Below are 14,851 nucleotides of genomic sequence, written 5' to 3'. Positions count from 1 at the left end.
GCCACTGCCTCGGTGATGATGCTTGTCTCTTGGGAAATATGGAAGGAGCGAGAGCCAGAATCTTTAGCAACACTCCCGCCCCGATCACCATTGTTGTTGCGAGGATCAAGGAGGAGGCCCAGCTTTAGGTGTTGGCGGGAGCGAAACATCTTATTTGTCTTATGTCGCGAGAGTAGATTTTTGTTTCTTTGCCGTTTTACGGCTTATGTCTAAACCTTCTCCTTAACCAATGAAATCGGCAAGTCTGTTAAAAAAATGGGCAAAATTGGGTCGTAAGAAAGATAAAACTATACTAGCGACAAGGAGATGAAAGGACCAAATCTCTTTCATGCAGAAGTCGGTAGACGGTAGTGGGAGCATATGCATATCCCAGGCACGGCACGCATGGCAGGCTGCTGCAGCGTCCACTTCTATTTTTGGGGCATCAGATTCCACCTCATCCGGCGCCCCCTCCCAGGTCGATGGAGATTGCTGTAACCAGACGGATTCCCCCACTCGAATCCAACAACCCACATCAACAAAAACCCTCAATTCCACCTCGCAAAGGCAGCACAGGAATCATCTGTCTGCACTGCGCTGCAGCTGCAACCTTCAGGTAAACGACATGTGAACCTCCATTCTTGATGCATATTACCCCATTGACGCCTCGCCAATTCGTTTCAGGTCTGGGGCGTGATCTCTCTCCCAAGAGATGGGTGGCGCGGCGTCGAGGCTCGCCGCCCCGATAAAGCACCGGCGGGTGGAGAGGGAGCTGGACAACAAGGTGGCGGAGGCGCTGCGGGAGCGGGCCAAGGCGAGGACGAAGACGTTCCGGTCGGTGAACAGCATCACCATGCGCCTCCCTCGCTTCAAGGACGGCCTCAAGGACATCCGGGACGTCTTCGACCACTACGGTAAGAGCAGAAGCCACCATGCCAAATTTAGCATCCAAAATGGAGCTTCAGAGTCTGCATGCAATATAAAAGCGTGAGGCTTGCGACTTTCAGACACGGACTCCAACGGGACGATCGACAACGAGGAGCTGCGGAGCTGCCTGAGCAAGCTCGAGGTGCGGATGTCGGAGAAGGAGGCCGACGACGTGCACCGCTACTGCGACGTCGACAGCCGCAAGGGTATCCAGTTCCAGGAGTTCGTCGTCCTCATATGCCTTATGTACCTGCTCTTCGGCCCCAACGTCACACGCCGGGTAGGGTAGCCAACCAGCCACATCTTCCTCCTGGCTGTCTGCAGGAGAATTCTTCTTGGCTTCAACAGTTCACTGATGAGGCTTGTTCTATCTTGTTTGTCGTCAGGTTTCCGAGTTCGAGTCGGAGAAGCTCAACTACATCTTCGACGAGCTCATCGACGCCTTCCTCTTCTTCAACAGGGACGGCGACGGCAAGGTGACCAGGAAAGACGTCACCCAGAGGATGAACGAGGAGTCTGACCGGGAGAGGACGCCCACCCACATAACCACACAGCTCTTCAGTCAGTACTCTTGCTGCATGTGCTGGCCCCTTTATTTCTCATGCACATAAACAAGATAATTAAGTCATGTGTAATTCAAAATAGAACCAAAGTGTGATATGTTCCGTGTACCTTGTTGCAGAGGAGATGGACCTGAACAAGAACGGCAAGGTGAACCTCAAGGAGTTCCTCTTCTCCATGATCAGATGGGCTGGGCTCGAGCCTGAGGAAGGAGATGAAAGCAACGACACTTCTCCCTAGTCTATTTGAGGCCTCTTCTCCTCATCAGTTTGTCAAAATAGATGAACAATCACCAATTGCAAGTTAATCCTACGTTTTATGAGAAGGTGCCATCTGTTATGGCATCATTAGTTAACCTTGAATGTTCAGGGCAGATGGAACTTAATGTATACACAGCAGACAGCATAGTGGCTAAGAGACTGCATCTCCAAAGTTTGTATAGTACGTAATAATAACCATTAATTTTATGGAACAATACAAATTTGCATCATCAATTCAAAGAAAGCATTCTCATGTGGTGTACAAAAACGACCTGGCTACATTTCCTCCGAATACCGAACAAAACTGAGAGCCCGCGTGTCACGTAACCGAGACCGGGAAGACACGCCGGACAAATTACATCAAAACTCCAGCAGAGTTATCAAGCGCCTTCTTGGCGATCTTGAATTTGCCAGCCAGCTCCTTCCCTGCGTCCTTGGCGATCACATGCTGTCGGACGAACATCACGATTCCATCTCTCAAGAGCTCGAGCTCCGGGTTCCCGGCGATACGGGTAAAGACGTTCCACATAAGCGAGTCTTCTTTCTGCATCAAGGTCTCGAACATCATCCTGAAATGCATGGTCTTTTTGGGGGTCATCTCCACCGGGTTCGCCAGGTTGACAACCTTCAGTGCTGCCAGCGACAGGGAGAAGCTTGCGAGCATCTCTGCAACTAGTTTGGCAAGGTTCATGGACCGATTCAACTCCATCTCATCTAGCTCCTTAAAACGGTCCCAGATGCAGTACTGCAATGACAACAAAATAAAATAGGAATACACAAATGTTAAAATTGACACAAGTCTGATATCAATTTATCTTCATGCACACATGTTGCATCTATTAAATATCTATGAGTATATGTTAAGGAAAAGGTATACTTGCTCCGCAAACGGAGCAGTAAAGCACTAACTTGTGAGGCAGAATACCTTTACTGTAGTCTATAGATATGGAAAATTATAAGAATACAATGTCATACCTGTAAACTGAACTTATGATTCTTATCATGGCTGCATAGCTTGGAGGCAAGGACTGTGTAATATTTATTGAAAGTCTTTTCCTGCAGACAACAGTCAACAATGACTCTCATAATTTCTCGATCCTGCACAGCAAGAGAGAAAAAAGTTAAATAATATTGACACACGTACACACAGAAAAAAGCATCTCGCAGGAAAAAACAATCAGACCTGCTTCCCAGATAGGTCCAGCCTCAGGATCTTGTCAAAAGCGTCTACATAGTCTTCGGCGCTCATTATGATGCAAAAGATTGCTCTTCGTATATCTGTGTTCATCCGCTGGGCGGCTGCAAGATGAACCAGTTTCTGTGCCTCTACAACCTCCTTGCTGATAACTGCTGCAACATCTTCAACATTGCCTGCTGTGGACGATACATCCCCTGACAACCACCACTGCCCTTTTTTCTCAGGATCCAACAGCTTACTCCATTTTAGCCCGCGCAAGAGGATATCTTCTGACTTTAGCTGCAGGCAAGCAAAAACAGAACAAATTATTAAATGAGCAGGAAAAGGTTTCTGTTCAGGCATCGGCATCGGGAGATGAAGTTCTGGTACAAACCTTTTGAAGCCACTTTTTTACACGGGTATGCTGTGAAGGATCCTCTTTGGACCTTTTCTTGTTGTTCTTAATGTCACATATCGTCTCAAGCATAAACTCCATCTGCATGGCAAGTTAAACCAGATACAAAACTTAAAACTACTCCAACTTGAATTACTTTTTAAAACAGGTGCATAAAACAAGGAAACTCACTCGTTTACTATGTAGATCTGCTTTTCCATCTTCTCGGCCAGCTGAGCGCAATTTGGACTGCCTTACCAAGTTCTGAATGCTGAGTACAAAATCTTTCATTGCACCTGGGTCATCTCCCCGCAGCTTCATTCCACAGCCTGTCCACAAAGATAAAAACATATCCCGAGTTTCACTCAGAAACAGAATAACATGGGATGGTTCTATGACAGATTAACAGTTATTATGGTGTAAGATGAGTAAGGCATTGCAAAGGTTCTTTTTTTCAGCATGGAAAGACATTATAAATGCTACATACACTGCAGGATGGTTAACACTGTTGAGACATCCAGCTCTGTTAAGCGCTCACTCAGCACTGAGAGAAGATCATACACAAGATCGCTGCAACAATAAACAAAATCATCAGAACTTACTCTGACATGTTTCTATAAAAAAGAGCAGGCTATAGGTTCCAGTGAGACCACAGACCATGCAATGACGTCGAATATGCACAAATATGAGAAAAGTAACATAAGATTTCTCACTGATAACCCATCGTCTTTTGAGTACTCATCCTGTCACCAAGGGGCGAAAAACTAATATAAGAAAAATATAAATAAACTGGAAACATCAAAAGATAAACATGATTTAAGTATCCTGAAACAAAGCAGATACATAGCAAGGCAGAAGGGATGGGGATATATTTAGGTAGACAGAGACATGTAAAAGGTCCTTGTGTTATCTTAATCAGAATAGTCATACCTCAAAAGATTTCGCAAGAGAGGAAAGGATTTTGGCACTAAAGTCCATACCAACCAAGCATGTCATACCAGCAATAAAGGCTGCAAATACAGCAGCATACCTACACAAATGAAACAACATATTTCATTAGTTCAGTCCACCAACCTCCTACCTTAGTAGAGTACCATAACAAACAGAAACGCCGGTTTGATCTAAAAAAGAACCTATCCTTTTTATTTGACTGGCAAAGTTAGGAAAACATTGACAGGTCTCAAAGATGTATAATAAGTACCATTACCGAATCAAAAACATACAGATGGGCAAAAAGTATGGACCACAAAAAATATGTGGCAAGAATAACTTTGAGATGTAAAAGAACAAGCCTTCCATTTTCAGAAACATAATCTCTCTTGAGCACTAAAAACATCAGTCGGGTCATCAAGTGAAACAAATATCTAAGACATAATCTCTCTTGAGCACTAAAAACATCAGTCAGGTCATCAAGTGAAACAAATATCTAAGAAAAGTAAAAGCACAGCATGCCAGGATAGTACAGACTTTAAACAGAACAGAAGGTTTTCCCAAATGAAAGCTTTAGGATACCAATTCTTTCCAGTTTATCATCTGCCTGCACATGTGTCTTAAGGTTGATCCCTCGAACTCATTCTAAAATGATTACACAGAACCATTTTGTTAAAGTCTTCATTTTTCAACAAATATTGGAAATTTTAAGCTGTGACCATACTAACGTAATAACCAAATAAACGTGACTTATACGGAAGATCCTTAACTGTTCATTGCCACGAGGTCCCCGGGAACAACTTGCCAAAACTTCATCACCAATTAACTGACAGCCAACACCTCGTGGAACCGACTGTGAACAGATAGATAGGAATAGAACCAGAAGTACTAAGTCATTAATCAAGCTAAAACAAAAGATCTTGAAGACGTTTCGCAATATAGTAGAGAAGGATGAAAAGGGGATGATATAGAACTATACGCGAAAAATTGCAGCAACTTCCTGAGTAATAGACTCCACATTGGACTCCGAAAGCCTGTTCAGAAGTCCTGATGTATACAAGAAATGAAGCCATCCATGAGAATATGCTCCCAAACTAAATGGATATAAATGATAAAGAAATCAGAAATGTGTTGCATAAAATCGAAAAAAGGGATAGAATTGGAAGTCACACCTCTCACTCTCCGGCGTAACAGGGAGATTTCTTCTGATTCTGAACTAGAAATAGCACGGAGACTAGGAGGTACATACTTCGCCTTTGACACAGGAGGCGTTTCAACCGCATTAAGCACTTCATCCTCAGATTCATGAACTGATACATCACTTTCTTCAGCCATTTCCACACCTCCACCACCCGGTTCCTCCGAAGCATCGTCCTTCACTTTCTTATTTTTCCTCTTCTTTTTCTTCTTGTCTACCTTACTATCATCGACTACCTTCCCACTGCCCTCCTCCATTGCATCATCCTTCAGATTCTTATTTTTCCTTTTCCGTTTCTTCTTTTCTGGTTTAGTATCTTCTGTTTCACCATCCGAACCATAGTCACCGCAAAATCCGAGGTCCGCAAAAAGATCGTCCATACCATCATCCGGACCTCCCAGCTTTCCTTTCTTCACCCTGAGCTTTTTTGCAAGCTTCCTCTCCATCTCCAGATCCTCCTCTCTGCCCACAGCAGCACCACCCATCTCCATTTCAAGATACTCCTGGAATTTGGACTTGGACTTGTGGCTATCCTCAGGCTCCCTCCTCCTCTTCTTGGGTTCTTTCTTTGGTTTTACCTCCTCTGCTGGACTAGGTTCCATGGACACCACTGCAGTCTTCTTATTTTTGCCACCCTGAACCAAGATAATTCCACCCGTCAAAATTAAAATCCTAATCTACCAAGACATGACTGATACTCTTCTCTACTTCCTTTTAAAGATTTCGGTGCGCTCACCTGGTGCTGAACCCAAGAGAGAAACCGCAGCTTGTGCTTCTCCGATCTCGCTTCCTTTCGCTTCTCCTTGCGAGACTTCTGCTCTTCCTTCCCTGAGGAAAAGAAAAAAAATACCAACACAACAGATGGCGCTGTAAATTCACCACAGGACAAGCCCGGCTTTGCTGAAGATTAGAGCTCAACGATACCAGGGAGAAAATTACCAGTCATGATTTCTGCTCCAATCTGATCCACGCTCCCGCCCTCCTCGCTTGCCACTCGATCAGAGCTGATAAAAAACCCACAGAAGATTAGCATCAATGCCTCTCCATTTTATTTCTTGTGCTGAAAATTCACTTTCTTAATTTTCATGGTTCCTTTGTCCAGGTTTCCCATAATGTAGAAAAGAAAGCCTCATTCATATGAAGATGCCGCAGACCAGATACATGATCCCATTAGTGGTGGTCTGGCGGACCCAGCAATCAAATGGAGGGTGTGCACACTAAAAAAAAATCAATCTTACTATACTACAGTATTTGGCAAAGCGTAACATAAATAGCTCAACCAAAGTCTCACAATATTGTAGTTTAGGAAATACTGTACTACATTCCAAAATTTCTTGAAAGCTCTTGAGGTTGCCTGATTCGGGTTCATGTGAGCTTCTCTTCCAAACATTCAATCCGTGTCTCGTTGCACGACCGGCTGCTGGACAGGAGCAGTAACGGACGGGGTCACAGGCAGGAGGGGAGGGGAGGGGAGGCTCACCTTGTGGCTCGTGGGACGGTGCTGGGTGGCTGGCGCCTCGTCCTCGAGCCTCGCTGGAGGTGGCTGGAGCAGAGGGAGACGGCAAGCCGGCGAGGGGGGAGCGAAGCGGGCGAGCGGCGGCTTGGTCGCCGTTGCAGCGGGGGGGGGGGGGGGGGGGGGGCGGCGACGGAGGCGAGCAGGCGGCGGCGGCGAGGAAAGAGAAACCCTCCTTCTGTTGGGGGGGGGGGGGCGGCGACGGGGGCGAGCAGGCGGCGGCGGCGAGCAAAGAGAAACCCTCCTTCTGTTGGGGGAAGGGTTTCGCTTTTTTCAGTTAAGTCCCCGAACCATTTGGCAGTCTCCACCCACCCCCCGCCAGAGACCGCGAGCACGGTCTGACCGTTGCTTCGAAAACGGACGGCTGCGATCCCTTCCGTCGCCTCAGCGAGCGCGAGTTTCGGCAGTTCTCCCGGCTCTGTTTCCCTCCCACAGGAGAGAGAGACACACACACAAGCGGCGCCTAAACCCCACTCCGACTCCGCCCCCGAATCCTCCGGGAAGAGGAAAAAGCCCGCATTTTTTGTCGCCGGATCCCCCGTCCGCTTCCTCCTCGCCCCCCGCGCCACCTCCACGAACCATCGCGGAGGCGCCGCCGCTCGCGGAGTCGCCTCCCGCCCCCGCGCAGATCTCCGGCGGACCCCTGGTGCCTGGTACGGCGGTTGTTTCTTTATTGTTCCATCTTTGTTCTTTTCCCCCAAATGTGTGTCCCCTTTTATCTTTTATACTCCTTATTATCATGGTGTTATTAAACGGATGAGGGTTTAGGGTTGGTGCTGATTGGTGAGGTGTGTGTGTGCAGATTCGTGGCTGTGTCGCCATGGACGGCGGGGAGACCCAGGTCGTGGACGACGGAGGGACGCCGCCGTTGGGTGAGTCTCCTGGTTCTGTTCTTTTTCGTGAGCGGTTGGTGTAAATGTGCTGACCTTAGGTTTGCGGCGGCTGCCAATAGGGTCTCCAGTTAGCTCCGGCGCCACGACCCAGAGCGGGGGCGAGGAGGATGACAACGGTCTGAGATTAGGGTCTCCAGTTAGCTCCGGTGACACGACGCAGAGCGGGGGCGAGGACGATGGCGGCGGCGGCGGCGTGCTGTATGGCGAGACGCAGCCGCTGGACAATGACGAGGAGACCGAGGCGATTGATGATGAATTTGAGGGGGAGGGGGAGGAGAGGATGTCTGATGACACGCAGGTGGTGGAGGACTCAGAGGATGATGCGGGTGGCGTCGCTGGGCAGACGCAGGCGGTAGAGGAGGAAGAGGGAGATGGTGGCAGCACGGAGGATGAAGCTGGTGATGGGGATAGGACTCAGTTGATTGAAGAATGCGAGGTTGAGGATGGTGGGAGCGGAGAGACCGAGTTGGTCGAGGAATGTCAGGAAGAGGAGAGAGTAAATGATAGCAGTGATGATGAGGCTGCTGTTCAACGGGGGACGACCCAGTTGGTCGACGAATGTCAGGAAGAGGAGAGGGTAAATGATAGCAGCGATGATGATGCTGCCGATCAACGTGGGATGACCCAGTTGGTTGAAGACTCGGATAAAGAGATGGGTGATGATGGTGATGATGAGTTGAGCCAGGGCACTCAAGTGCAAAGTGACGATGAGAGCCTGCCAAATAATGAGACAGTTGTGAAGGATTATGCCGAGGATTCGGTAGATTCTGATGCTTCCACGGAAGAAGAGGGTGACACAGGTTAGTTATCACCGGCTAACTATGCCTTTCTAGTCACATAGCTCCACATTGTCATTTTTTAATGTAAGATTCATTAAAGTTCATTCTGGGATGTTGATGTGGCACCTTGCAGTAAATGTCCTGTGGTTTTCAGTGGTTATCCTTGAATAGATGTGTGAAGTAAGCAGCCATACATTTGGTTGCAAACTGTACCCTGAACAATTAAAAAATGTGGTCTCCTAACACTACCTTGGTCCCATTACGTTTTTGTTCCTTATGTTTGTTATATGTCCTGGCAAAGAGGTGATTAAGCTGTAGGTCTCTTGCAGTTATACCCATGATTTTTCTTTGTTGCTGCAAGAGAAGTAACATGACAAATTATTGTCATTAGTAAAAAAAAAAGGGTTCTTAATACCTCTAGTTTCACATGATAAAGAATTGCACGCTTTCATTGGTTTAGCCTTACATGCTAGAGATCTTGCCTATGCTTGTATCTAATAGTTCTAGCTACTTCCAAGGGTGATGCAAGTATCAGCAATTAGGCACTTCATTTATTCGGTACACATGGTTGTTTTTGGACACACAAGGTGATATGGTAATTGGATCTACTTGAATATGGTGTTCTCTGGCTTTTCATCCAGAATTTTTTTATATTGCAAAATTCTAGGCTTATAGGCTCTTGTTATACATATGCGATGTTCTTTGGAAAGCATGCTAAGTCCTGGTTGATCCTTATATTGTGAGTAAAGGCTTGTAAATCAGTAGTATATTTTGTTGTTTTTAGATCAATACTGATGCCTTGATGTTACACAAATCTGATACTCAAGATATCCCTTGGTCATCAAATATATTTTCCTGAATTAGAACACGAACAACATTTTTGTTGATGTCTTAACCTTAGTTTCCCTACTAAAATTGTAGCAATAAACTGAAATCTAGTTTTTTTTGTTTTCTAACATGCTCTCCTGTGACGAACATGTGATCTTGCCACAGTCAGAAGTTTGGAACGAGGGAAAAGGCATGATTTGACCAATGGAACAGTTCTCCGAACGGAAATTGTAGACAACTCTACCTCGTGTAATGCGTTCTTTGGTGATTGCCCAGGTCGTGGGATTGATGACGGGTCTTTTGGTTATGTACAGAGCCATGAAAAAGACGGGAGTAAAAGCAAAGGCAGGTGCTCAACAGCAAAGAAGCTTTTTACCGACACAACGAACGAAGAGAATGAAATCAAGAGCAGGTGTTTTGCTGGACTAAGCTATCTCGGATCACAGGAGCCTGGTGAGTTATCTCAAGCAAATGCTTTGGACTTTGTGGAAGGGTTGATCTCAATTAATGGCGGCATATCGTCTCAAGAACCAACACCAAAAAAATTAGAAAAAGCAAAGCCACCTGTTTCAATTAAGATGGGAACTTTACTATTGGCTGAGAAGGTTGACCGGCATAGAAGTTCCAGAGGAAAGGCAGAAGTCTTTGCATGGGTGGATAGTCGCGAGGATGATGGCGGAGGTGATTTTTTCAGGAAAAACAAGGATATCTTGTTGCAACAATCAGCTGGCAGAGGGAAATCAAACATTCCCAGGCCAAAGAAGTGCTCCACAAAAATTGCACCTCCTGACAAGAAAATAATAGAGGGATGCAAAAGGAGAACGAAGTCCAAACCTTGTGAGAAGACTGAAACTTTACCTTCATCGGATTCGAGACTACTAAAAAGTGAGGTGAAGAGTAAGAAGGCTTCTGGAAAAAGGACTAAGAAAAACCTTTTGAAAGACTTGGATGATCATCTATCAACTGCCAAACCTATTAAAAGACAGCTGGAAAAGGTCAGTGTGGATTTGCATGATGTTGGTCAGGATACTCAAATGGCCATCGAAGCTATAGAAGCACTGGCACAAAGTTCCCCTGCTGAAAACTTGTCAGCCGAAGTTGAACCTCCAATGAAGAGAGATCTGAGAGTTGTATCTAAAGTAGAAAAAAGTAACCCAAAGAGTGACCCTCCTAGAAAGAGAACCAGCAGCGTCCAGGAAGGTGTCACGACACGTTCTAAAAGAATAAAAGTAACTGAGATGAACCACCAACCTCAGAAAGACATGCGACAAAATTTAGAAGATCGTGCAACAAAGGCGAAACATAAGCAGGCAAAGCCAGTACCACAGAAGAATAAAGTTACGAAGATAGTCGATGGAAATAAGTATGACAGTACACCTATTGCTCATCGAACAAGGCACACTGGTAGAAATAACCTCTATGAGTCTCCTGAGTTATGTTCTAATAAGAACTTAAAGAAGGCCACTGTTGGAGAAGTAAGAAATAATCATAGTGAACATGTACTCGAGAGACCGATGATTAGTGAGAGAACCACAGAATATGGTTCGGGTTCTGTGTTAAAAGAAAACACAGAGAATACATGTGCAAATAATGCTCAGGGTCTTCAGCAAAGTACTGATGCAAGCATACGGCATACCAGTGCAAATGTTGCTCAGAACCTTGAACCATTAAGAGATGAACCAACAACTCATGTCTTCCGCAGAGAGCCCTCATCTCACCCCAAACAGAGAAGAACACCTACTGCAGTTGTACAGGCAAAGGCTCCTGCAGTTACCGAGGCTGCTACAGGTCATGATGTGACAAGGCCATCCAAGAAAAGACGGATTTTTATTAGCAGTTCAGAACTGCTAACGTATGCAAGGAGGGAGCGCTCCGATTGCAGATCAACTTCTTTGCTGTCTAGTATTATCACACAATCATCAGCTGCTTCTCCTGTACTTGATTCTTCATCGGGAGTTAACAGCAAAACTTCTGGTTTTAGTAGCTCTGATCGGCGACAAAAGAAATCACCCGGTGTTAAGAATGCAAGCAACTCACCAAAATGTAACTCTCCAGTTCTGAATAGTGCCCTGAAAACATCTTCTAAAGTGGTAAACAAATTGTCACCTACTTTCAGTCCTCTAAATCCATCAAAAGCTTCAAATAGGAGCTTGTTGAAATCCTCTGTTGCCAAAGAGCTGCTGGAGTTAGATCCTGAAAATGCTCTACCAAGTCGATACCGAAAGGATTCTAGAAGAAAAGATATGACGAGTTGCAGTATTATTTTCAGCCATCATTTGGATGAGGATGTGATCAAGCGTCAGAAGAAGGTAACTACTATATTTCTGTGTTGGTACATTCTACTCCCTCCGTTCCTAAATATTTGTCTTTCTAGAAATTTTAACAAGTGACTACATACGAAGCAAAATGAGTGAATCTACACTCTAAAATATATCTATATACATCCGTATGTGGTAGCCCATTTAAAATCTCTAAAAAGACAAATATTTAGGAACGGAGGGAGTAGTCATTAATTATTTGAAATGAGGTATAATTGTAACGCTATGTTGTAGATCTTGGCACGCTTAGGAGCCCATGAAGCACTTTCCGTTGCAGATGCAACACATTTTGTGGCGGATGGTTTTTACCGCACAAAGAATATGCTGGAGGCAGTTACACGTGGCAAACTGGTAGTGACATCAATGTGGCTTGAAAGTTGTGGAGCAGCAGGCTGTTTTGTAAACGATAAGAAGTATATTCTGAGGGATGCCAAAAAGGAAAAGGAGATGGGTTTCAGCATGCCTATATCACTGGCCTCAGCTTGCAAGAGTCCTTTGCTGTTGGTAAAGTGAATTGTATAATTTTCTTTTGCCTAAGTCTTTCCTAGATTGTTTTCTAATTATATTTATTAAAAAAATGCAGGGGAAAAGAGTGTTTGTGACACAAAATGTGAAGCCAAGTCGAGAGGTGGTGACTAGCTTGGTTTCCGCATCTTCTGGGCAGGTTATTGCCATATATTCTTTTTGAAAAATACTTAATGTTCTTTGTGTTAAATGGCATGTTTACATTGGCTGGATGATATCTAGAATCAGATGTATAGGATCTGCTTGGAACCATTTGCTAGTGTCAATTTTGCAGTCTGTATGGTAATGTCATGTGAAACCAATAAACCTATTCTGTTCATGAATAAAGCCGTCAAAAAAATATTAGCTGGCTATCAGGCCAAATGTTTGATTAATCTTTTCGTACAAAGGAAGATTATTTTTACTCATTCAGGTACTCTGGTTTTAGGGTTCATTAAGTTCCAGAAAACTGCAGAACATTTTTACTTATTTAGGTACTCTGTTTTTACGAACTCGCTTTTTTACTCTTTTTTGTACCATACTCCCATATTTGCCGTGGGATCTTAACTTCTCATAATCATGCGTCCTGCTGCTTGCCACAAAGTTCTTGATTTGCAGAAAGATGCAGTTCTGTCCTTTAACTTTGTTGATTTTGTGCAGCCATTGGAGAGGATGGGTAGGTCCATAAGGAAGGAAAAGGAAGCACCAGATGACCTACTGGTCATCTCATGTGAAGAGGACTACCAAACATGCGCTCCACTCATCGAGAAAGGTTATGATTAGTTATATCGTATATCTCACTCTGCTCTGTATTTTGTCGTCCAGAATCAGAATCTGGACTGCCAGCTTATGTAAAGATGAACCTGCAGGTGTTGATGTTTTCGATGCGGAGCTTCTGCTGAACGGTATGGTCACCCAGAAGCTCGATTACGAGAGGTTTGTGACGAAACCCTGATGCTAGTCTTGTTTCAAATAATTTAAACTTGAATTTTCCCTTGATAGATAGACCGATGTCCCGTTGTTTGTTGATCTGCATGCAGGCACCGCCTTTTCTTGGACCGTGTGAAGCAGACCCGCTCGACGAGGTGGCTGAAAGACGGTGCCCACGGGCGGTTTGTGCCCATATCGAAGAGTTGATACCATAGCAGTGTAAATGTATGGTGTGGTACAGCCCATGCCTGTTTTATGCCCATCCTCGGGTTCTAGCTCGGTTGTGATTAAAATCTGTAAGTTGTAGGGTGTTTATATGTCTCTCGGTTGCTTTAAACCTTTGTTTGCATGCATCTTGGTCACGCTTGTAGCTGCTCATGAGTTATGATGGCCAGTTTCTAATGGCTGCCTTGATCCTCCTCTCGTAATACTCCCTCTGTTTTTATTTACTCCGCATATTAGCTTTGACCTAAGTCAAATTTTATAAAGTTTGACCAAGTTCATCGAAAACAATCTAAAATTTCACAATAAAAAATCTATATGGTATAAAAATATATTGAATGATGAGTCTAATGGTATTGACTTGGTACTGTGGATGTTTTTTTTGGGTATGAATTTGGTCAAAGTTTAGAAAGTTGAGGCAAATCTAATATGCAAAGTAAGTAGAAATGGGGGAGCAGTTATTATGGTGAAGTGACGATCACATGAAAACATTCACTGATAACTCATTCATCTTGATGTTGTCATTGATACCTAATCGATAACCAAGCTGATAATTCCATCCAGTTTCGTTGAGGCCGTTTTAACTTGTTCATCGAGAAGTGATCTAGCTTCTGAGATACATGACATTCTTTAACCTTATCTTTTCCTGGTCTTCTCGGCTGGAACCTAGAAGTACTTGTTCAGTTACACCCCTTCTCAAAGGGATTGGAGAGGATTTGAGGAGAGTTTAAACTTGTAGGAGATTTAATCCCCTTCAATCCATACCCTTCCCTTGAATTCCCTGTCAACTGAACAAGGCCTTAAGCTTGTGTCCCGAACCAAAGACTATATCACTCGGGAATGCATCTGAGGAACTGAGGATGCAGTCCACCCCTTTAGGAAAATAAACCTACAATTCTCTTTCACTTACATTTTCTTTCGTTCGAGGAATTAAGAACTGCGGACGCGGTCCGAATGTGGCTACGAGTACATAGACCTTGAACAGAACACAAGCACACTACGCCTGGGATAGAAGAAGAATCACGTGAAGCAATCACAGGTTTCGTTCCTCTTCTCAAAGAGTTGGCTTAGCTAGCACCAAGGTTGCATGACAGCACCAACTATACTTGTGACTCCATACAAATGGTGCAGGCGGGCAGCTATATATACCAACATGCCCTGCCGTCCTATCGGTAGTTCAATCACTCAAGGCGCAGACTACTTTTGGTTTATCAAATCTTACTGTTCAAGATCTATGTAAGCGAGAAATGTTTGGCCTAGATCTTACGAGTGTTATGTCTTCGTGAGATACTGGAGTAAGCCAAATAAATAAGATACATTTTTATGAATGGCGAGGCAGCCTTGATGCGCTGGGATTGAGACAGTGGTTGCCTGTTTAGGGTCGTGAACATTTCAGCCGTTGATAGTGTGAGCTTCAACACCAATCAAACCTAGTATA

General features: G+C 44.6%; 3 protein-coding genes across 4 annotated transcripts; 2 read left to right on the top strand and 1 right to left on the bottom strand.

Moving 5' to 3' along the window:
- Window positions 1–333: 333 nt before the first annotated feature.
- On the top strand, window positions 334–1,835 carry LOC123180432 (probable calcium-binding protein CML22). The gene is made up of 5 exons (XM_044592489.1): window positions 334–595; window positions 664–893; window positions 987–1,186; window positions 1,293–1,467; window positions 1,589–1,835. The coding sequence occupies exons 2-5, from the start codon at window positions 692–694 to the stop codon at window positions 1,705–1,707; spliced, it is 696 nt and encodes a 231-aa protein (XP_044448424.1). The 5' UTR covers window positions 334–595; window positions 664–691; the 3' UTR covers window positions 1,708–1,835.
- A 40-nt stretch (window positions 1,836–1,875) lies between these two features.
- On the bottom strand, window positions 1,876–7,061 carry LOC123180431 (nucleolar MIF4G domain-containing protein 1). The gene is made up of 14 exons (XM_044592488.1): window positions 6,907–7,061; window positions 6,366–6,430; window positions 6,163–6,254; window positions 5,401–6,061; window positions 5,208–5,275; window positions 4,999–5,081; window positions 4,229–4,328; window positions 3,956–4,041; window positions 3,786–3,868; window positions 3,491–3,627; window positions 3,299–3,400; window positions 2,911–3,204; window positions 2,703–2,825; window positions 1,876–2,472 (listed from the first exon to the last, which is right to left on the bottom strand). Exons 2-14 carry the CDS (start codon window positions 6,370–6,372, stop codon window positions 2,083–2,085), a joined length of 2,226 nt encoding a protein of 741 aa, XP_044448423.1. The 5' UTR covers window positions 6,373–6,430; window positions 6,907–7,061; the 3' UTR covers window positions 1,876–2,082.
- A 295-nt stretch (window positions 7,062–7,356) lies between these two features.
- On the top strand, window positions 7,357–13,593 carry LOC123180430 (mediator of DNA damage checkpoint protein 1). 2 transcript variants are annotated; one of them, XM_044592486.1, is made up of 10 exons: window positions 7,357–7,592; window positions 7,742–7,811; window positions 7,892–8,632; window positions 9,605–9,669; window positions 9,754–11,748; window positions 11,992–12,261; window positions 12,341–12,421; window positions 12,922–13,033; window positions 13,131–13,197; window positions 13,302–13,593. In XM_044592486.1, exons 2-10 carry the CDS (start codon window positions 7,760–7,762, stop codon window positions 13,396–13,398), a joined length of 3,480 nt encoding a protein of 1,159 aa, XP_044448421.1. In that variant the 5' UTR covers window positions 7,357–7,592; window positions 7,742–7,759; the 3' UTR covers window positions 13,399–13,593. The 2 variants fall into 2 exon arrangements, with proteins under 2 accessions (XP_044448421.1, XP_044448420.1); XM_044592485.1 differs by having other exon boundaries at window positions 9,605–11,748.
- The last annotated feature ends 1,258 nt before the right edge of the window (window positions 13,594–14,851 follow it).

This window comes from Triticum aestivum, chromosome 1D, assembly GCF_018294505.1.
Source record: "Triticum aestivum cultivar Chinese Spring chromosome 1D, IWGSC CS RefSeq v2.1, whole genome shotgun sequence".
In the NCBI taxonomy this organism is placed as follows: Eukaryota; Viridiplantae; Streptophyta; class Magnoliopsida; order Poales; family Poaceae; genus Triticum; species Triticum aestivum.
The sequence above is the reverse complement of the archived record's forward strand: the minus strand, read 5'-3'. Positions and strand labels throughout refer to the sequence as shown.